This window comes from Haliotis asinina, chromosome 11, assembly GCF_037392515.1.
Source record: "Haliotis asinina isolate JCU_RB_2024 chromosome 11, JCU_Hal_asi_v2, whole genome shotgun sequence".
Taxonomy (NCBI): Eukaryota; Metazoa; Mollusca; class Gastropoda; order Lepetellida; family Haliotidae; genus Haliotis; species Haliotis asinina.
This window is the reverse complement of record NC_090290.1, coordinates 51,847,033-51,869,999: the sequence shown is the minus strand read 5'-3', so window position 1 is coordinate 51,869,999 and position 22,967 is coordinate 51,847,033. Positions and strand designations below refer to the sequence as shown.

General features: G+C 40.1%; 1 protein-coding gene across 1 annotated transcript in view; it reads left to right on the top strand.

The window, feature by feature from the left end:
- Window positions 1-2,728: 2,728 nt before the first annotated feature.
- LOC137255522 (ankyrin and armadillo repeat-containing protein-like) overlaps window positions 2,729-22,967 on the top strand; it is a 28,610-nt gene continuing 8,371 nt past the window's right edge. Inside the window, exons 1-11 of the mRNA XM_067792954.1 lie at window positions 2,729-3,341; window positions 4,035-4,469; window positions 4,950-5,054; window positions 6,877-7,048; window positions 8,305-8,488; window positions 8,741-8,960; window positions 16,353-16,554; window positions 17,919-18,127; window positions 19,014-19,118; window positions 21,363-21,776; window positions 22,105-22,198. Of these exons, the coding sequence (XP_067649055.1) occupies window positions 2,729-3,341; window positions 4,035-4,469; window positions 4,950-5,054; window positions 6,877-7,048; window positions 8,305-8,488; window positions 8,741-8,960; window positions 16,353-16,554; window positions 17,919-18,127; window positions 19,014-19,118; window positions 21,363-21,776; window positions 22,105-22,198 (2,753 nt within the window). The remainder of the gene's footprint in view (window positions 3,342-4,034; window positions 4,470-4,949; window positions 5,055-6,876; window positions 7,049-8,304; window positions 8,489-8,740; window positions 8,961-16,352; window positions 16,555-17,918; window positions 18,128-19,013; window positions 19,119-21,362; window positions 21,777-22,104; window positions 22,199-22,967) is intronic.

Here is a 22,967-nt window from a genome sequence, read left to right as displayed (position 1 = left end):
GGTAATACATCTGACGACATCGTCGTGTTCTTACCTTGCAGAACCTATGTCAAAAACCCATTTCCATATTGATCTTTAGTAACTCGCGGCTACCCGTCACCATCGGCTATTTGTTTTATTGAACTTTGTCATATTCGCTCTATCGATCTCCCTGTATCGGTATGTTATGGTTTGGGCGTACATTTTTACCTATTACAATCCGTAGGGAATGGTTTTTGAAATGAGCTATGAAAAGAAAGAAAATAATAACAACAATACGAGCCGTTATTACTTCAGAATGTCTGCGTATTTTGAATTTGATACACTAGTTATGAAGGTGAAACCAGCACGTTTTAGGTAGTTTTAAAGTTTTATGAACAAAACTGTTCGGATATTTAAGTAAGCCTGATTCTCTCGGTAGATTGAAGTCTTGATGTCTGAAAAAACAGATCTTTTCAGTCAGTTTAACCGTATAAACGTATCTCGTCACAAGTAGGATAATTGCAAGGATTAGAAAAGATAGGGGCATTTCAACGTGTCAATAATCAAAATGTTTCTGCCTGGCAACTGTGGCATTTTCAATCGGTCGGAAGGGGTTTTGTCCTAACTTATATGGGAAGAGGTCCGTATTTATGAAACATGAGTACGTTTGAGTATCTCCTCAAGTATCCAAACGTGTCAAACTTCTGCTTGACTGACTACATCCGGAGACTCAGTCTGCCCTAGATGCTCTCTGTGGTAGCTGCTGTTTACCACGAGAAATAGAAAAAGGACGTTGGTCGGGGTTACGTAACTGTATTGTTGTAAATAACTTGTTGTTTGAGGATAAATGTTAGGTGCAATATAGTCTGCAGATTGTTGATGCATAAATACATTTAATGGATTTCTGGTTAGGAGAGCAACTTTTGATATGTATTTCCAGGGATAGTCTACAACATGTAGTCTCCCTGGTACTTTTGCCGTTGAAATTTCCTACATATGATTCTTATTTTATTATTAAAGGATATTAAAATAGTGCAGATGTACATCCATGCAACTAGTGCTTGTAAGTAGAACTTATAGTATGCAAGTGTAGTGTATCAAAATGAAAGGAATAAATGGACTAAACATAACATTGTTGTCTAATGACTTTTCACTCAAAAAGTCATTGACTGGGCTCCTGTCTACACAGATGATATTAACGCGTGCGCATTCTGACATTGATGCAGAGCTGATGATGCATTATTTTCGTATTAAGAATTGAGTTGTCAAGATGGTGCAAATCGACTGTATAATTAAGTAACGCAATGTATCAATTGAAAAAAGATATTTCTAAACCAAAAAAGTGTATCTTCAAATTGTTAAAGTAAGATTGGAATTCGAAAGCGCGGCAAGCACCTGCCCACTTTGCCAACATGGCGTCGCTTCATAGTTGCGGTTGGATACGGAAGACGCTACCATCTGTGCGAACTATTGTCATTAACATCACATCTCTGTGTCACAAAGATGAGTGAAATTAAGCACGAGTTGTATCTAGACAACTGTTCGAGATTTCAGGTATGTGAATACAAGACTTAGCGTCATTACAGCATTATCGTATTTACAATGGGTTTGTTTTCATTGGCAACCTATCCTAGGTTTTTTTCTCAAGGGAATTCAAGACTCACTCTAGCAGTGAGGCTAAACCATCATATTAATGCGACATTCCCTACCATTGTTTTGAAAATGCTCATATTGCGAGTAGAGAAGTGTTTTTCATGGCTGTCACTGTGTCAGTGCTATTTACACTGACATAACATAATTTCGTGACCAGTAGGTTTAATATTAAAAATTATTTAATTTTGTAACCAAAACAACAGTGTTCTATTCATCTGGATACTCAGTAACAATAATGTAATGATTTGTTGCTGCCTTGAAATGTACCGTAGAATTTGCAGCAGTGTCTGACTTAAGTTGTATAATGAATCACTTAGTGTTATGGTCTTAGGGTAGAAAATATGCAAATGACCTTAGAGTTGATGCAAGATTACTCAGGACAAGTAAGTTTTGATTCATGCCAAATGTAATGGCAGTAGGGGATCATACTGGTTTCAAAATATTTCAGGAACTACTGAAAAGATATTGCTTTTATATTTCTACGATCAGACATAACATTCTAATTAAATAAAACACTTTTTCAAGCGTGATGATTTTATTAAACGTAATTTACATATGTAAACAGCCGATGCGGGGTGCGGTGTTCTTTCTATCCTGATGTTTCATGTGTCCCAATAATAGAGATCCTGTGATAACTGAGCATCCCAGTATATACACTGAATGTAGAGGGCAAAACATGCAGTGTGCCAAATATGTGTCAGTCATGTTTGTTTCATGTTACTGTACAAGCTAGACAGGTGGTTCCAGTCAGAACAAATATATGTGGAAAAAGCTCAAGATTTCCGTAAATGTTTTAAATGTAATTGAACTTGCTTGGGTAAATCTGATGAAATAATATCTGTAGTAATAATGCAATGAATGTAGAAATAATCTTACTAAAAGTGTAATACTTTTTATATGGACCACAAGAAAGCATGTACTTTTTTGTTAACCAAAGATGTGTATTTTCATTAGGTTTATAAAGTAGAAATATCAAAAAATAGTGAAAAAGAATTAGAAATTTTACAAATATTGCATAAAGGTTCCATTCCATCTTTTGTTATCTCTACTTGTCTGTATTTGATGTTGCAGGAATTTGTTCCTTTTGGACTGAAGACTGCTTGTGACAGCTAATATGTCAATGAATAAAAGTGCAATGCCTAATCCTAAAAACGATCAGGGTCCCTCTGAGGAGGATATCCTTGCACAACAAAGTGCGCGTCAGGCTTCAAACTACTTTGAGAAATTTGACCGCTATGACTGCCAGGAACTGTTGGCTCACTCGTCCACGCACTGGATGTTGTCTAATGAAGATTTCCGGCTACCAACAGACCCTCCTGTTGGACTCATAACAAATATCAACCCTACAGGTTCAAATCACAGCATGATTCTCTTCCCTGAAGATGCAGATGTTGCTGAGAATCAGCCTCTTGACTACCGGGAGCTTCATCAGATTGTGAAGGAACTGACCTATGGGATATTTGTTATGCACCAGACACCACTTATAGCTTTGGAGGCAAACTATGACAAAAGTACATCTTGCCAGCTCCCTCCAGCCTATCTGGACACTAAGGTGGGGCAGGTGCTTGTAAGTGTGGACTACATGTTGAAAGCACTGTGGCATGGTGCCTACATACCTAAAGATAAACGGATAAAGTTTTCTGAGCGATGGCGATCTAATTTGGATATTGATCCTAACGGGAATCCTGAAACGAAGAAGCCACTTCTGACAGAGTTCACCAGTGCTGGTAGGTATCTCTCACTTAGGATGTGGTTGTGTTCGCATGGGTAAGAACCTTTCACAGTTAACTATAGCATAGCTCATGAGGGGTTGTAAGTCAACCTCATCATGGTATGTGCTTATGATAATAAAATGTTTCTGATGCAGATTTGATCAGTGAAATCAGTGGAACATAACAAAGAAAAGTGGAGAGCCATATCTGAAAAGGCCTTTTCACCCCATCATTGGTTTGTTGGATGAAGGGCCAGCAGCGTCAGAAACATTGCAGTTGTTTGAAAACCCAGAATTCAAATTGATACTAATGTCAGAACTATATCAGCCAAAAAACTAAAACAAACAATTCCTGCATTAGCGGGCAGGGGAAATGGTAAAATGGAAGATTAATTTAACTGCCCATTGTTTCAATAACTAAAGCGAGCATGTCCTCTTTTGCCATCCATTGAGTGTCCCTTTATGACCATGAAAACAATTAAATCTTGCAGCAAAGTTTGTGCTTTAGCCTGTCTTTAGTCTGAGTTGTCTTCCCTTGATTCTTAGAAAACAGGCATAATACAGAAGTCAGGGCATTGTTATGTAATTGAAAATATGGAAATGTTTCACCTTACATTTTAATGATGTTTAAGCCCCAATTGTTGATCTAAATGTTCCAAGTGACCTTCAGCACCAGTGAATCCCATAATAAAACAGATGCCTCTTCCAGGCTTGATGGACATCACCAAAGATCCAGACTATTCCACAGCCTACGACAACCTACCTGTTGAACAACCTGGGGACACAGACATGATTCAGGAAGGTCGTTTTTTCATGAGTCATGTTGATGAGCTCACGATGAGAATGACATTTTCCCAGAATGCCGTGTCCCATCACAAGGACATGTACATAGTAGATGCTGACTGGGCAGTGTCCAGCATTGTGAAACTGTTGGATGATCGCATTGATCACACGGGCTACGAGAGGATTAAGACACGACTTCAGCTTCATGAAGAAATGATAAAAACTGCATTGCCAAACAAACTCGAGATTAAACGACAAATTGAACTCCTAAAGTTTATTAGTTTCATGACTCCATTTCTGATTGGGCTGAAGAAGAGGATGCGAATACCCAACATCAACAGACTGCTGCCTTCTATGGCGGGTGAGTCCCATTAGCATAGGGCCATTGGTTTGTTCATGGAGAAAATATGAAAATATTACCCTTATGGACAAGCATATTTGTACTTTATCTGTTCAGTAATTCTCACTTAGTACTGTAAATCTTGCTTCTTGCTGCTTAGCAGATTTGTATCATTTGTCTTTATGATTTTGAATGTTTGAGATGTGTCTGTGTCTTCATCCATTGTTCTGGATGTCACAGTTCTGTTCCAACAATACTTTGCCTGATGAGATGATTTCTCTACTCAAAATCAGAAAGCCCATATTTTCCTACGTTTCCCAGACTAAGATGTGTCATGACTGTTTAACTAGAATTGTATGAGAGAATCTGGTGTTGTTAGCTTCTTTTGAGTAGTATATTTACTTATTCTTCCAAATAATTCTCTTTCATGAACTGCAGCTTTTGATATCATAGCAAAGACTGCTAATCAAAATGAGTTCTCTCTAATCCCATGTCTTACAGGAGATGAGTGCCGCACGGAGAGAGACTTACCTCCCCTGATTCTTGGTCAAGATTTCAAATGCAAAAACTTCTCATTTGGAAACCATTATTTTCATCTTCATGGAGGTGAGTGTTGAGAGACATACATACCCTGTTGAAATACATTCCTTTTTAAAGTGCTTCAACTGGACTAATGGTAAAAGTGACTTTGAACACAAAGACCACGCGCTTACCCATTCACCTATAACCACTGATCCTGGATAGGGGATTCCAATTAATGTAATAAATGTAATGATCAGACAGTCCTTTATTTGGCAGTCTGATGATCAGACAGTCCTTTGTTTGGCAGTCTGATGATCAGACAGTCCTTTGTTTGGCAGTCTGATGATCAGACAGTCCTTTGTTTGGCAGTCTGATGATCAGACAGTCCTTTGTTTGGCAGTCTGATGATCAGACAGTCCTTTGTTTGGCAGTCTGATGATCAGACAGTCCTTTGTTTGGCAGTCTGATGATCAGGCAGTCCTTTATTTGGCAGTCTGATGATCAGACAGTCCTTTGTTTGGCAGTCTGGTGATCAGACAGTCCTTTATTTGGCAGTCTGATGATCAGACAATCCTTTGTTTGGCAGTCTGGTGATCAGACAGTCCTTTATTTGGCAGTCTGATGATCAGACAGTCCTTTATTTGGCAGTCTGATGATCAGACAGTCCTTTGTTTGGCAGTCAGGTGATCAGACAGTCCTTTATTTGGCAGTCTGATGATCAGACAGTGCTTTATTTGGCAGTCAGATGATCAGACAGTGCTTTATATGGCAGTCAGATGATCAGGCAGTCCTTTATTTGGCAGTCTGATGATCAGACAGTGCTTTATTTGGCAGTCAGATGATCAGACAGTGCTTTATTTGGCAGTCAGATGATCAGGCAGTCCTTTATTTGGCAGCCTGATGAATAACACATCCTTAGAACATTAGCTTATCGACATAAGCTAGAAGGATGGGTTATCTACATATGGTAGAAGGATGGGTTATCTACATATGCTGGAAGGATGGGTTATCTACATATGGTAGAAGGATGGGTTATCTACATAAGCTAGAAGGATGGGTTATCTACATATGGTAGAAGGATGGGTTATCTCACATGCTAGAAGGATGGGTTATCTACATATGGTAGAAGGATGGGTTATCTACATATGGTAGAAGGATGGGTTATCTACATATGCCAGAAGGTTAGGTTATCTACGTATGCTAGAAGGTTAGGTTATCAACATATGCTAGAAAGTTAGGTTATCAACATGTGGTAGCAGGTTAGGTTATCTACATATGCTAAAAGGATGGGTTATCTACATAAGCTAGAAGGATGGGTTGTCTGCATATATTCTCATTTTGTATTCCTATATGGCAAGGTCCTGAAACGAGTCTTCATGCTAAATCCTGCATCATAGATGAATATTAACTTGAATGACACAATGTTTAGAACAAAGTCGTCCCATAACGAGTGTGCAGTGATTCACTTCCCTCTTACTATGGCAGTGAATGGCTGCAGCATATTTATCCCAGTATCATGGAGATATGTGTCGGGTGGAATTTGTTATTGTTCTTAATTTCGAAAATAGTGAATTGACAGAAATTCTGCAAAAATAAGAACTTAATGAGTGTATCCAGATTGGATCACTGGATTGTATTGTTCTGACTGGATCTCTGGATTGTATGGCCCAGACTGGATCATCAAATTGTATGGTACAGACTAGATTGTTTACAATACCTGGCCTGAAGGTTTAATATTACTGAGTTTGAATAAATGTGGCATTAAACAAAAGACATACATGAGTGAGTGGGTTTGCTTCGATGTCACCATTATACAGTGTTGCTTACATCAGTGTCTGTATGTGCGAAACACAAAGAGAGAAAAGAGATGTATGAGGTTATCACCAGAGACTGGTGTTGTTTTCAGGTATTCTGTTTGACCTTGAGACCTCCCCGATGGAGGAAGCTGGGAAGGAGTTCTCCATGTGCTATGAAGCTGCCAGATCGGAGGCCTTGACCTATCTTTACAAACTCCTGGAACCGGACCAGGTGTACCCGGAGCACACTGCCACCACCATGGTCGAGATCAATGGAAAAAGGTATGTTGTTGCATCGTACATTTTCTTGTCCTCGTGGTTTGGTAGACTGTCAGTTTTACAGTCATGGTGATGCATACTGCAGAAGTGATCCATATAAGTATGCTTAGATTTGTATTTGTATTTTAAACAGATTTTCAACAAGTAATACTGACTTCATTTTGTAAGTTTCCATGCAGGTGTTAACTTAGATGGCCTTACTTAATGATGTCACATATAAGTTATTGATACACATGTTGTATCGTGACTCATGTATCATGATATGTACTGAAGCTGGGTTTGATGGTAAACTTCTCAGTTATCGAGTCTTATCTAATCTGTTGGATTTTAAAAGAACCTATTTATGGATCTCAGCTTCTTTACTTTTTGTGAGATTATTTCAGAGCTACCTATTGCCCATTCAACAGATGAATGTTGGAAACAGGACATTTATGAGAAAGACAATGTCAATTCACCTTAAGCATTCCCCAAACTGTTTTTTTCCCCTTTCTTGACAAATCAAGTAAATGTGAATATTTTCTGCCTCCATGGTAACTGTCCTATCAGTATGTGATATGTTTGTACTGAGTATCACTGACAAACTAGTGAAACACTCCTACACTGTTAAACATGGTGCTTTAAACATGTTAGTCAAGGGATTAGATTTAAGGTGTCCAGATTTACAAGAACAGACCTCGATGGGCAGACTTCTAGGTCAGGAGAAACCTTCTGATTTCACACACTTGACATCCATTTGACCTGATAGCAACACACCATGGTGTAACTCACATATCCTTCAATGTAGCACTGATGGCACTGTGTAATTTACATATCCTTCAGTGTAGCACTGATGGCACTGTGTAACTTACAGATCCTTCAACGTAGCACTCATGGCACTGTGTAACTTACAGATCCTTCAATGTAGCGCTGATGGCACTGTGTAACTTACATATCCTTCAATGTAGCACTGATGGCACTGTGTAACTTACAGATCCTTCAACGTAGCACTCATGGCACTGTGTAACTTACATATCCTTTAATGTAGCACTGATGGCACTGTGTAACTTACATATCCTTCAATGTAGCACTGATGGCACTGTGTAACTTACATATCCTTCAATGTAGCACTGATGGCACTGTGTAACTTACATATCCTTCAATGTAGCACTGATGGCACTGTGTAACTTACATATCCTTCAATGTAGCACTGATGGCACTGTGTTATGGATGAAACCTGGACATGTTGGGTAGTTACATTATGATTAATGACGGTTCCTCAGATACCATGTGTTGACGATCGAGCTGGAGACGTACTATGGACAAAACCCACACAAGCCTCTGTGGGTTCGCTCCTACTCAGAAGCCATAAGTGGACTGAAACCAAAGAAACTTCCCATCAATGACATCAACCTCCATGAACAGTTCAAGAAGTACTTTGGTTACAAGAAAGCCATAAAGTATAAGGTAGGCCTGCCCATAGTTATTTTCTTTATATATACTGAACAGGAAAAGAAACGCACATTTAGAAAAAAATTGAAAACTTATGATAAATAAGCCTTCATGTTTATGTCTTCTATTCAAAAAGTTGACAAAAAAGAAGAGTTTCATTTTTTTTGCTGTTCAGTATATATCTTTGTTTTAAAGACAAGGTCAGTCGTTTGTTTGATAGTATGTCATTGCTCCATGACTTTACTCACTCACTACATGTTTCCTCAGTCACCAGTGTCAGGACTGAAGGCAGCCGCCCAGCGTGGCCTTGTAGCCATGTTCATGACGCTCTGTCGCAAGATGCCGGCATCCAGGTTGGGGAAACAGGACGAACATGGCCTCTCTCTCCTCCATCATGCTGCCATGAACAACCGACCCCAGGTCATTGCCATCCTCCTCCTTCAGTCCATGGATGTCAATGTCCGCCGGAACAACATCCTGTCTACTGGTGGGTGGCTTTTGTCTGTACACACACGTATCACCAAGTCAATCTTTACTATATGTTACAGTCTGGTGGGGACTTTGCTGAATGCAGTTATCCATCAACTTTTGATAAGACTCTTTTCTGTATCATTGTCAAATTTGAATTTGAATATAATGTTTACGATTTTGTTCGGACTCTAACCAGTCAGTGTCCCAGAAAAATCCTTGTTTAAGTGAGAACCTGCTGGTCAGTGTATTTTCACAAGTAACAACCTTGTGTGTCTGGACACTGTTTACCTGGACATCTATGGTCTGCTTGATTACTGATGTCATGTTGACCTGTTAACAGAGAGGCATGCTTCAAAGCCCAGGCTAGCTATTCTTGAAACGTTCGTAGTTCTACAAACTTCTTAAGCCCATTCTTAACACATTGGCTACGATCAAAGATATGAATTCTTAGGAATACGAAGGTTTCTCCATACAATGATTGTATTATCTCATACATGTTTTGTACCCATGGTGATAGGTTATGAGTTTCTGTTCAGTCTACTCCTTTGCTTTATTGCATTATAAGGGACCATTCATATGATTTATGAAGTGGGGTTGTTTAAGCATAAACAATTATGCTTAAAAAATGTGGCAAGGGGGAGAGGGGGTCATTGATTTTGTGCGACATGTTGGGGGGTGTGGGAAGACACTGACTGTGTCTTTTAGGGACGGTCACCCACATTGTACGTGCTCCTCCTGTAGTTCACCCATGACTGGGGGCATTTTCATTAAACATGATTAGTGTCATTCATGTGCAGTGATCGAAATAGCTGCCTGCATGCCAGACAACTACTAGTTGCCTTACAATCAGGTCAATAGAAAATATTGCAAGCAAGCCCATTTGGCCTGTTGAAAACATATGTTTTAGTTAAAACCTCAGTATTTCTCTGTTTTGTGAGCATAGCATTTACAGACTTCAGAGTGAACTAAATCCAATACACAAACAAATGCTTTCTTTTAGAATTTATTGACAATATCAGGGCTTGTTAGACTTGAGGAGGGCTTCATAGATTCTCAGACAAAAGTCCTGCTGGCTTGTGCACCTTTGAAACTATTTCATATGATGGTCGTGTGTAAACGCTTCCCAAATCTACATGGAAACACATGATATATACCTGTAAGGTTGTGGTGCTTCACTTTCTTACATGTGTGTAATTGATATAACACATGAAAGTGTGGTGCCAATCTGAAAGAACAGGATTCTGCCATCAAAGCTTGTACCAGGGGATATAATTACCATTTTTCTTCTCATTTTTGCAATTGAATTGAACTGATTTGATTTGAGCAGTCTTAATATATATGTAAGTAAAGTTTGGATCTTAGTTTGTTTGTCCAGATATGACTTGTACTGTTTAAAGTGCCATCGGTTTTGATGGGTGTGTCTGACACAGCAGTGTGTGTACATGGAATCTATATACTACATCCCATTGTATTTGTTGCCATGCTAACCAGGAGAGACCGAAAGTGAAGGTAACCATGGTGATGCTGTTAGTCAGCAAGGGGTCAACGCTGATCACCGCAACTATCCACAATCACTGCTGCTAAACATGTGTAACTATCACAGTGTGGACACACCCAGATCTGGCTTGGCCCTCCCCTACTCCATCCCCATCCTTCCATCCTGATCCACCCCAATCTACAATCTCCTTTGCCCCTCCATCATCACTTTCCTTCAAACCCTGCTTTAACTCCCATCCTTCCTCTCCTTACTCTGTCCCTCTCTTCCTCTCCTTACTCTGTCCCTCCCTTCCTCTCCTTACTCTGCCTCTCCCTTCCTCTCCTTACTCTGACCCTCCCTTCCTCTCCATCTCCCTCCCTTCCTCTCCTCACTCTGACCCTCCCTTCCTCTCCTTACTCTTCCCCTCCCTTCCTCTCCATCTCCCTCCCTTCCTCTTCTTACTCTGCCTCTCCCTTCCTCTCCTTACTCTGACCCTCCCTTCCTCTCCTTACTCTGCCTCTCCCTTCCTCTCCTTACTCTGACCCTCCCTTCCTCTCCTTACTCTGCCTCTCCCTTCTTCTCCTTACTCTGACCCTCCCTTCCTCTCCATCTCACTCCCTTCCTCTCCTTACTCTGCCCCTCCCTTCCTCTCCTTACTCAGCCCCTCCCTTCCTCTCCATCTCCCTCCCTTCCTCTCCTTACTCTACCCCTCCCTTCCTCTCCTTACTCTACCCCTCCCTTCCTCTCCTTACTCTGACCCTCCCTTCCTCTCCTTACTCTGACCCTCCCTTCCTCTCCATATCCCTTCCTCTCCTTACTCTGTCCCCACTTCCTCTCCTTACTCTGACCCTCCCTTCCTCTCCATACTTTGCCCCTCCCTTCCTCTTCATCTCTCTCCCCCCTGTGCCATCACTCTCCCCACCTTAATCCCCTTCTGTCCTGTCCTGATGTCCATCCAGTCCCCCTCCCCCAAATCTCTTCTTTTCCTAAAGTCATAGGATAATTTCCTCCATGAAAACGTATTAATATGATCTACTTTTTCTATATTTCATGTCAGTCGTTGAAGAATAGACTACATGTATTTATCTATATGGATCAGTGTTAATACAACTACCTATTAGAATGACATATGACTGATGGACAAAACAAAATGAAAGGTAGCACTTTATGATTTAATCACATATATATTGCGTCTTTCTGCATGTATACACTGTGATCCAATTGACAAGCAATTACTTCACTGTGACAAGTATGTAATGAAAGAGTTGTAGGCATCTTGTAGCTAGGACTCATGGAACAGAAGCAGACATCACAGACCCCAGAGAGGGTCATAGAGCATGTTAGAGTTTGCCAGTGTAGACTTAAGAGCTGTAAGTATGGCATGTGTAATATTCCCCTGACTGGTGAGGATGAGCCACAGTATTTCACCTTGCCCTTCCCCATGGTAGATGAACAGAATGTCCTTGACCTCACTCCCTGGCTTCACTGCATGTAAGTGTCACAGCTTTCAATGTTCTTGCCCTGCTGTTGCTGTTGTGTATTGTGGATCTCCAACTTCTTCAGTGAATTTCTTTCTTTTTTTGTGTTTTTAGAATTCAATTTACTTACCATTGGTCAATAGTTTCGTGTCAGTCAAATACCATCACCGTATCTGCTGATACTGTTAAAAAGGCAATTGATATTTGCCAGTACAGTATGTGTACAACTCAAAAGGTATCAAACAAAACCTGCTGTTTCATAGGATTATGCAGATAAACATTAAAGGATAAGAAATACTAACAAGATTTATCTATAAAATTGTGTGCAATTTCCAAACTTTGACCATGAAATGATGGTGCCATTAGTCAGTCAGGAAGCACCATCTGTGAGATATGTGACACGTTTCAAACTGAATCATTGAATTCCAGTAAACACAAGGCTTGAAAACATTTTGGTCTAAATTTGAAAACTGATAAAAAAAATGGAAAATTCTGAAGGGGCAAATAGATACATGTGTTTGCATTTCCTACCATCCTCAATATCTCCAGGGTATTCATTTCGATAAGTCTTCACTATACCCTGGGGGCATCTACGACTCAGCTCGGTGAATGTATTATCTCCCTTGGCTGGTTTTTTCATCCAATCAGGTCTGTATGCTGGAAAGTTGAGCATACCAATCACAACTCAATTTCGCTTTTTAAAATATCTGACCAACTTAACTTGGGAACACAGTTGAGGCAGAGGTACTCTGAAAGAGGTAGAATGAGTTCTAGTATGTATTTTTATAAAAGTGTCAGATCGTCAACTTGTCTCTATGATTTCCCCCAAATCTGAGTCACTCTGCAAACAAACTTTCGCAGCTGCAACTGCTATCTTTGTCTTTGTCCGATGTTCAGACGTAAACAACCTCTAGGGGCATGACTTATGACGTTCTTTTGCAGTGATGATCTTTTCCTAAAGAAAAAATCCGTAGCTTCGACAATACCTCATACCTAAACGCATTTAATGTGCCCAGTTGTCAAACATGGATAATTATAAAAATGAAAACAGTACAAACTATTAAAACAAAACTCACCAAGACGGGTGCTCCTTCCAGTGACGCCATGTTTAGATGTGTGAGTTTCATGACGTGACCAACAAATCACGGAATGGAGCCAAGAAATCTCCAACGATTGCCGAGCGTGTTTCAAGCATTACCGACATTGCTTCCGATATGTTTATGTAATTACCGCTAAACTACCCATATTGCTGCAATTGTTTCGCGAGTTGGCTGCGTTTGTTTACATTTGAGATGCAGTTCCTTCAAATTTGACTTAATTCCTTCAGTTACTTAGGCAGGCCTGTTGAAGATGATTTCCTACTGGCTGTGTAATGTCTGTTCCATTTCATTGCATCATTCAAATATTTATCCCACGAAAGCAAGAGGTAGACTTTGCATACATCATAGAGCCCATAATACTCATTCAGATTTTCATCTGTCAGCATTTTGAGGTTGCACACTTAAAAAAATCAGATGGTTACATTTCTGGGCTGGAAGGCAATACAGTGACTGGTCAGATTAAAGGTCAGTCTGACCTGTAGTGTCATGTCATTTTGTTTCATGGTAGCAGGCCCTGCGACCTGATTTTAATCACCGTTTACAGTATCATGTTGTGTGAATGTGACTTGCATGTATCAAGCCTTTAATGGGAATATTTTTTGTTGTTTGAGAAGAAACCCATTGAAAATACCTTAGGTTTGGGGAAAGGAGTTTATTGAGTCTTACAAGATTTGCAACTGACGAAGGCCGCTTTTAAGGGTAGTCACTAAATAACAGCTCTTATCATCATATTCCGCTGGATGTTAATGCCGTATTCATATAGGTATAGAAACAGTGTGAATGAAGATGGTGTCAAATGACTGGAACATGACAAGCTGGTTGCATGTCCAATATTATTAACCATTGCAGAATGTGACTTGTCTGACAAAAGAACATGCCACCATTTTAACAATCAAATATCTGAATGGATGTGTATCTTAAAACTAAAAACATGTCATTGTTCTTTTCTATGATGTTAAACTTGTTAACGGCTGTATGTGGGCCACATGTTTGAACACACCTGATACTCTGTATGGAGGTCAAGTAGTAAGTGACAGTGTAAGATAAAGCTACAGGTCAATGGCTGGTTCTAAGCTAATTAAAACACTGAGACATCGATATATAGCATGGTGTGGAGTCTTCCCACAGGTGACATCCTCACCTTGTCAGTTAGCTGACAGGGTTGTCCTCTTTGGTCAAGTGGACATGGTGTCCAACTTTGAATCAGAAAGTCTGTGGTTAAAATCCCAGCACAGGACTCGAAAATTTTATGATCTGTCAGGAACATTCCTGTATGACTGGTTTAAAAGCAGTTTGGGATAGACTTCTGTACTATATTATAACAAATACAACTGTCAAAACTGACAGATTCTTACCATACCAGTATATTCCTGGAAACTACTTGATATCAGTTATATTTGGAAAATGGCCTTTTATGTATTGTATTTCATCTTAAAGCACAAACATCATGGTGGCTTATTTGACTGTTTTCATGTACGAAGAGTTCTCAGAAGGAGCCATAACTCCCATCGTGATAACAACTACTACTGTTCTGTACATACCCATGGAATGTCTGCTACTTCTCACCTCATTTCCTAAGCATTGAACTTATATTTGCACAATAAAGGTCACTAAACATAGACTTATTCAGTTCTTTTTGAAAAGATGTTTGACAGTTTACAGGACACTTATGTCTATCAACAGTGATGAATATTGGGTAAATTTGAGCCTGACTTCTTGTATCTCTGCATTGCTCACCCTGATGTTTTATATGTTTTACAATGTGGCTCACAATATACAGTTATGAACCCCTATAGTGCTGTAGATCTGTCAGATAGGGATGGCCATAAATCATGTGGAGAGTCAAGAGACTTGAGAGAATATTTCCATATACGTCAAATATTGGACTGGGCCTTAGGCAATTCACAAAACTACCATGAACAACCCAGGAGCAGTATGTCCCACAGGTAAAATGTACTTTTCTAGATTAATTTAAGGAAAATAAGGGATGAGTTATTGCGGAGATTGGTATTTTTTGTTGTAAATATTGCAATATTGAGGGTGACTGACGCCTGTGTTTCAATATAGTTTCATATACACAGCGACGAGGTAAGATACATATGTTCATTTTGAGTATGTGGAACCAAGGGAGACAGCAAAATATAAAACTTTATAAAAGTAATCTAATTTGTCAAATTGCTGTACAAACTTGACAATGACAATGGTTTAAGTGGGAACAAGAAGAATTATTCACACAATTTTGATTAAGAGATTAATTATGTTTTCAAGAACACCAGTCCCTGATATTCTCAAGGTTCACTGTTCGCTGTTGAGAATGATATGGGAATTGTAATATCTTCCATTTGGTTCCACATTTCTATGTTTAATATTTTTTCAGCTAACAATAATGTAACAATAATGTAATATGTAATTTCAAGTTTATATTTCAATAACTGTCCTGAAACACTGACCCAAACAATGCGACACTGTTATAGCATGTGTACATGTAACAAGGATGTGAGTCGGCTACAGCATGAACACTGCATGGAAGGGGGCATGTCCAACAATGTCTTGCACTTGGGAATGAAGGGCACCTGCACCTTGTGAAGAGGGACTGCAATGCACACATGCACAACACTGCACTACATTAGTATATAACACATTAATTTCAATTTGATTTTGTCTTACTGATTGTTAGAATGATTTTATGTAATGTTAAAATAGTAATTATGATACTGAAGTTTTGTTTATATTTTATGAGGAACAAGGTTGACATGAGAAGAAAAACTTAACGTAATGGACTTAATGTTTGTAATATTAGAAGGTACCACAGAGTGCTGAATATTCTCGTAGTACAGCATGTCAGCTATCTGCCCTTTGTTATGTTGTCATGGAAATCTATGCATATCTCCTACAATATGTAACAGATGAGACAAAGGTGTTCATTTCCATCTTTATCAAAGATGTTTTGATTTTTCGTTATTATGTTTTTCAGCCCATTATGTCTGTAGATTGTGCTACTTTGCAGCCAAACCCAGACATACTTTTACCACGTTTCACTAACCACAATATCATATCATCTGTATTAACCCACTGTGTCTACTCATCTTTAACCTGAGTGATTCCATTCAGGCAATCCAGAAGAGATTGGAATACAGGAAATACTAAACATTATATGAATTAACATAAACATTAAGATAGGTACTAAAATTTGGAATCTGTTGAATCCTGTCAAAGTTTAAGCCAGTAAATTAGAACTAGTGTTTGAAAAACGGAGTTAAAACCAAATTTCAAGTGATCACAGTCAGTGACATAAGATAAGCTGGTTCTGATGTGTATATAAACTGTTGTATGCAGCTAGTATCTGTACACAGGTCCGACAGCTCTACATGTGGCTGCTCGGTGTGGTGCCCTCGACGCTGTGTCATGTCTTCTGTCCAACTACGCCAATATCCTTGCCACTGACCAAGATGGCTGGGCACCCATTCATCATGCTGCTTTCTTTGACCATGAGTCCATCATCAGACTGATGATACGCAAAAACACTGGGCTTCTGGAACTGACCACCAAGAACGAGTAAGTGCATCTATGTTAAAGCTTGGTGGTAAGGTAGTAAATAATAAGTTGTTCACTGGTCAACATGGGGACATGGGTTGATGTACCCTCTATGTGTGAGTGAGTGAGTGAGTTGAGTTTTACGCCGCACTCAGCAATATTCCAGCTATATGGCGGCGGTCTGTAAATAATTGAGCCTGGACTAGACAATCCAGTGATCAACAACATGAGCATTGATCTGCGGAATCGGAAACCGATAACATGTGTCAACCAAGTCAGCGAACGTGACCACCCAACCTCTTACAACAAGTTGAGTTGCCTTTATGGCAAGCATGGGTTGCTGAAGGCCTATTCTACCCCGGGACCTTCATGAGTCGTACCCTCTCTGAGGATACATCAACCTTTATCTTACCTCACACATGAATGTCGCCTTCTGATTGGCTAAGCGCTATTCTATTATTTTCAATGTACCCCGCTTACAGGCGATGTATTATTTTCAATGTACACCGCTGGGAATTACGAACTCTTCTGATGCTTCATGGTAGTACTTCTTTGTCTCTAATAACATTGAATCATGCATCAAGCACGGAAATTACTGATGTTTTGCCATTGAAAATCGATGGCAGGGAGATCACTCTAAATCTGTTTACCTTGTGTCGTTTGCAAAATGGCGATTCGACTCGCATTTGACAGAAGTAATTCAAACAGTTCAAAATTAAAATTTTGGTGTTCGGTGAGATAAATACGTTGTTCACTGGTCCCTCGGGGTCCATGGGCTCATGTACCCTTGAGGTTTGTTTATGTTCCCTGAGCCGCGAGACTCCCATCATGACCAGTGAACATATTTATCTTACTGAACACCGCAGTGTTAATTTTGATTTTTTTTAAGGACAGGTATGAAACGTTTTGTTGCCATTACTAGGTTTTGTAGATGGCAAGAAAAACAGATATAGAGTTATCTCCCTTCCATCGATTTGCATTTACATAACATCAGTAGTTTCTGTGCATCATAAGTGATACAGGTTTATTTGATATCAGGAATTACTACCAAGGCGTACTAAATGAGTTCTGCATTCTCAGTTGGATACACAGAAAATGTTACTTTCTTGTAAGAGGGGTACACTGAAAATATTAAAAGAGTATGGTATCAGCCAATCAGAAAACATTTGGTGGTGAAATATAGAGGATACTGACAATGAGTGCCCATGTCATACTGTGTTTACATCATGAGTGCCTAAATGTTGGAATTTCCTGAGTGTGAGTGAGGGATGTAGGTCCGAATTCATGCACAAGTTTTGTAAACATAGTATGATATGGGCACAAATAAAATATTCTGTTTATTAACAAAGTTGTCAAAATAAGGATAATAAATCCATTGGTTCCAGGATGCGGTCATCCCCTCTTCTACTGGCGGCAAGTTCTGGCGCTCTGTCAGCAGTGCAGTGTCTCATCTTGCTCGGTGCTGACATTACCAAGATGGACGGGGACAACAATGGCATGGTGAACTTGGCGGCGCTGCGCTTCCACACCAACATCCTGGAGTACCTGATAGAGTGGAGCCACCCAGATGTCCCCGTGTGGGAGATCCTTGTGGGTAGGTGGTAACAGAGGTCATATTGGCAACTCGAATCAGCTAAATATCCATCTGCTTACCAGGTGATTTCAAAACTGACATGCAGCGATTAGCCAAGAATGAATTGGCAGAATAAACTGGACCTAGAATGATACATGACCTTAACTACATTCTTGAATCCTGGCAATAGTATTGAAAGTAGGACTAACAGCGTATGAAATAAGGCTTGAGCCTCAAGATAGGCTACATTTCTAAATTTACTGCTAGCCATCCTGACGCTCTAGTGCAAATCGTAGCTATTTTGAGCTGAGTGAATTCTTGATGTCTGGTCTGGTTAAATCAATTTTGGGTTGGTAATATTTTTAAGCCATCAGCCCTGATGTCTGACTGGGTTTTAGACATATTTCGTGCACTGCAAATAGGTATAAAAAATGCATATATTACATAGAGACCATAATAGACTTTAATACTATTATATGGTCTCTGATTACGCAAAAGCCAGTAGGGATGGCTTCATCACAATTAGAAAAGAACAGCCTGTCTTTGTGAAACTGCCTCATCTAGAAAATTCTGAAATGACTGAGCTTGCCATTGTCATCTACGAAACAGGGGCAGGTAACTCTAGTTGTAGTTCAAATCCAGGCGGGACAACATTTGATAGTTGTTACTAATTTGCTTTGTTACTTATTTACTATTACTTCAATCTTTTGCTGCCACTGACAATTGCTGCGAATATATTTTCAGCAGTGTCTGCTGCCACTAGATTACGTAGATGCAATTGTCATTCATTCATTATTCATTATTTCACATGTGTTCCCCTGATTAATTTTGTCAGCCATGGTACATGTACATTCCATTGGCACATTATCTTATGTTCATTCTGTGTTTTCTTTCTTGTTTGTGTCAGCCATGTTGAACTCTGAGTCCTTGATGAAGAAGGACAGTGCTGTGAAATGTCTGGAGGTTCTGTCCACATCCAAGGAAGATCACTGGAAGGCTATCTTGAATGCAGGTCAGTTTAGTGAGGTACCACTTATCTGAAATATAGTTTTTCAATATCTTAGCCATGTATTATATTCAAAAGAAGGACTGTAATTAGAATGGAGGCTGTCAAAACCGGCATTTGTCCAATCCGGCAAGTTGTCAACATCGGCATACAATCTCAGGTCCATCCATGGCTTGAACATTTACCATCAGCTCTACAATCCAGCACTTTGTCCAAACCGGATATTTTTTTCAGTCCCAATAAGTGCCGTTTAGACAGCTTCCACTGGATGTCTAAACACTAATATTCAAAGACAGTACAGCCTTTTAATCATGAACTGAGAATAATGATCCAAATGGGCCCGGGTATAGAAAGGCGACTGTGCTTGGGGGCGGGGTGACGGTGACGGGATGGGATGGTCAGGCTCGCTGACTTAGTTGACACATGTCATTGGTTCCCAATTGCACAGAGCGATGCTCATGTTGTTGATCACTGGATTGTCTGGTCCAAACTTGATTATTTACAAACTGCCGCCATATAGCTGGAATACTGCTGAGTGAGGTAGAAAACTAAACTCACTCACTCTGGGTATAGAGATGGTTACTTGGACCCATCTCATTACCCACCCATTCAGTATCTGTTCCCATTCCCAAGTTGTCCTCTCCTATAACCCAGGTATCCGGGTTATCCGTCCCAAACCTAATAGGTAGATTTTTTTTCTCGCGCTTAAAGGTCTCATGCAACGTAAAACACAACTTTGCAGATTCTGATACCTTTCGGTATGTACTTACCAAAACCAATCATAAAAAATGCCAATTCACCTAATAATGTTGAAAAAACGTGACGAAAAAAAAGCCCGCAAAATCAGAGTTCAAACGTTTCACTAAATTCCCCCCAGCGCTGGGGGGAAAACTGGTTTCAATAGCTGTGCTGCGCTGCGTCCATAACGCATGTGCAGTAAATATGTTCGCGGAGCTTGAAACAGTATGCGTGCCCAGTGTTTGAGGTCATGGGCAGTAGTCTAATCTTGGTTGTGTACACAAACAAGTACATAATCTACTCGTTACGTAAAATACCTTGTTGATTGTGGTAAGCAGTCTCTGTCACAGAGAAAGCTCAGTGTCTGGTTTATTCACATCTATATGTCTGCCTGCCTTTCTGCTAAAGACAACATGCAATACACAGCTTCAATCATTGACCACGTGCAATTTGAACTTAACACCTATCAGACTATACGACATAAAGCAAATAAGATGATTTATGACTCGTGCACCCGAGTCCCGTGTCTGTCACATTATGTAACTAGGCACGTGTGATACACATGACATGTTTTTATGTCTGTGGGTTGCAAACAAACTACATTCATTTTTTTCGGATGACTGGATCTGACGGAAACTGGTGCAAACTCTTGTCAGCTTCAAGTCCTGCTTTGTACTTGGACGAACGGCAGTTTCCAGTTCACCATCTCTGCTGAGATAATTTTTGATTGGATCGAACGAAAATTCAGAGAACATGTATTTTCCAAACCCAACATCTCTATATACATTCTTCATGGATAACGACTTCTTTTAGTGTATATGATTTTGTATGACAACAGTATATGAATCCATACTGAAATGACGCATCAAGTACACAAAAAGAAGGTGTTATCCATAAAGAATCTCACTTTCTTGTGACTGGCTATACTTCTAACATGCCCATCAAACAGATCATCTTTCTGTACACACAATGAACCCACAGCATATCAGCAAATGAAACAGCCAATTGGAAGCCGTCGTTACACACGAGTGCATATCCACCCGCTATGACTGGGTTCGGTCTCCCGAGGGCTTCGTTTCGGGGGAAGTAAGCCCAAGTACAAAATATTGCACTTTTGAATCGCGATTGTACGCTTATAATTTTGTTTATTTGTTTTTTTAAAAGCAGCAATGTATATTATATGTCATGAATAAGTGATAAATGTGTTTTAATTATGTTTGATTTTTTGGTTGCATGTGACCTTTAACTTCAATTTTAGTTGTATTCTCATGTTCAGAAGTGTGTTATCTCATGTATACTTTGACTTAGCCACGTTGTTTCACGGCTGACAAATTTCAAAGAGGTTTGTCACTAAACACTAAGTGACAGATTCATTTTTCAAAGCATGATACAAAAGAATGTGTTTGTGATGTTATTTTATTTAGATGGCCCGAATCAACTGACATATAAGTTTCTCCCTTGTAACTCTGTCCATTATTTCTGCGTAACATGAAAGTGAAATCCTGTCTGCAGGTGGTGTTCAGGCCCTGGTGAACCTCCTGAACCTGAACAATGAGGAGGTTCAGTCGGTCGCTGCATCAGTGCTGTGCAACATCTCCGAACAAAATGACATAAGACTGGCTCTCACTACAGCAAATGCTGGGCCAATCCTCATTCAGCTTCTCAGTTCCCCGGTGGACGATATCCAATCACGAGCAGCCATAATTCTCTCTGATCTGGCATGTGTCCAAGGCAACCAGGAAGTTATCGCAGAGAATGATGGAATTCCCCCTTTGGTGAATCTGTTGGACTCCGAGTTGGAAGATGTGCTGGTGAACGCTGTCAACGCAATTCGGGTGTTGTGTGTTCGGAATCCGCACAACCAGACAGCTGTGGCAGAGTGTGGGGGCATTGAGCCTCTCATTGAGTTCCTGTCTGTTGACTCAGGTGAGGAATGGTCATGTGGCTCTGTTCTAACATTACAGTCCGTCAAGGCTCACTTTTATACAGTTGCTCAGGTGCATGAGTTTTGTGTCAGGGGGACATGCTACAAGATGAGTGAAGGGGACGTGCTGGAAGATGGGTAAAGTTGACATGCTACAAGAAGGGGACATGCAGAACTATGATGTATATCTCCACCCACTCACTTCTTGAATGTGCCTGTACAATGTTAGTGAACAGTCTGTGCAATCTGACACAGTAATGATCTACACTAGAGAGTAGTGTAATTTAAGAAGTGTAATATGTTGTAATATGTTACAACTTTGTCTTGTAGAAACTCTACAAGCTGCTACAGCTGCAGCCATTGCTGCCATGACAACGGGCCACCGTGAGAATCAGGATGCTATCATGGCAGAAAGAGCTGCCAAGTAAGTCTCTTGTCACGAGCTGCTTAGCAAGGCTGCTGGGCCCCGTTTCACAAAGCTCTCGTAAGCCTAAGATCTCGTAACTTTTCTCGTAGCATCCGTAGCTCCTGTGTTACAATATAGGAGGTACAATGGCTACGAGAAAACTTACGAGTTCTTAGGCTTACGAGAGTTTTGTGAAACGGGCCCCTGGTCCTCATTGTCATAGTATATAGTCAGAACACCTACCCTTAGAGTTTCCACGTTACAATCATTCTCTTCCCACAGAGGTTACTTGTCATATCTTCCTATGAACCTGTGTTCTAATGTGGCCATATTTCCCGGTCCTCATAAAATGTGAAAAAATTGAATCATGAATCATGTACCTTTCTGCTTATCCAATTAAAACACTTGTTACATTGACTTACATCAAACTTGACTAGCACAAACAAATATGGGGCCACAATTATCCCTCCTCCAGCAGGGACTTGTATTGATGTGACACACAAGGCATTTAATGGCTAGCTTGTTCGGTGCCAACAAGGGGGATGAAGACGCCATTGAGTTCTGTCTAGGAAAAACGTTTTCACAGAGTATGAGGTTCTAGTTTTCCCAAGTATATGGAAATTACCGAAACCTTGTGAATGATCACTTTTGATACAATGTCGCTGATTGCACAGCTAAATGTGATTGCACCTAATCACAAATCCTGAACACTCGCACCATGCAGTGTTCGTAGGAAGATATGACAAGTAACCTCTGTGGGAAGGGAATAGATCCCCAACAAACTGTT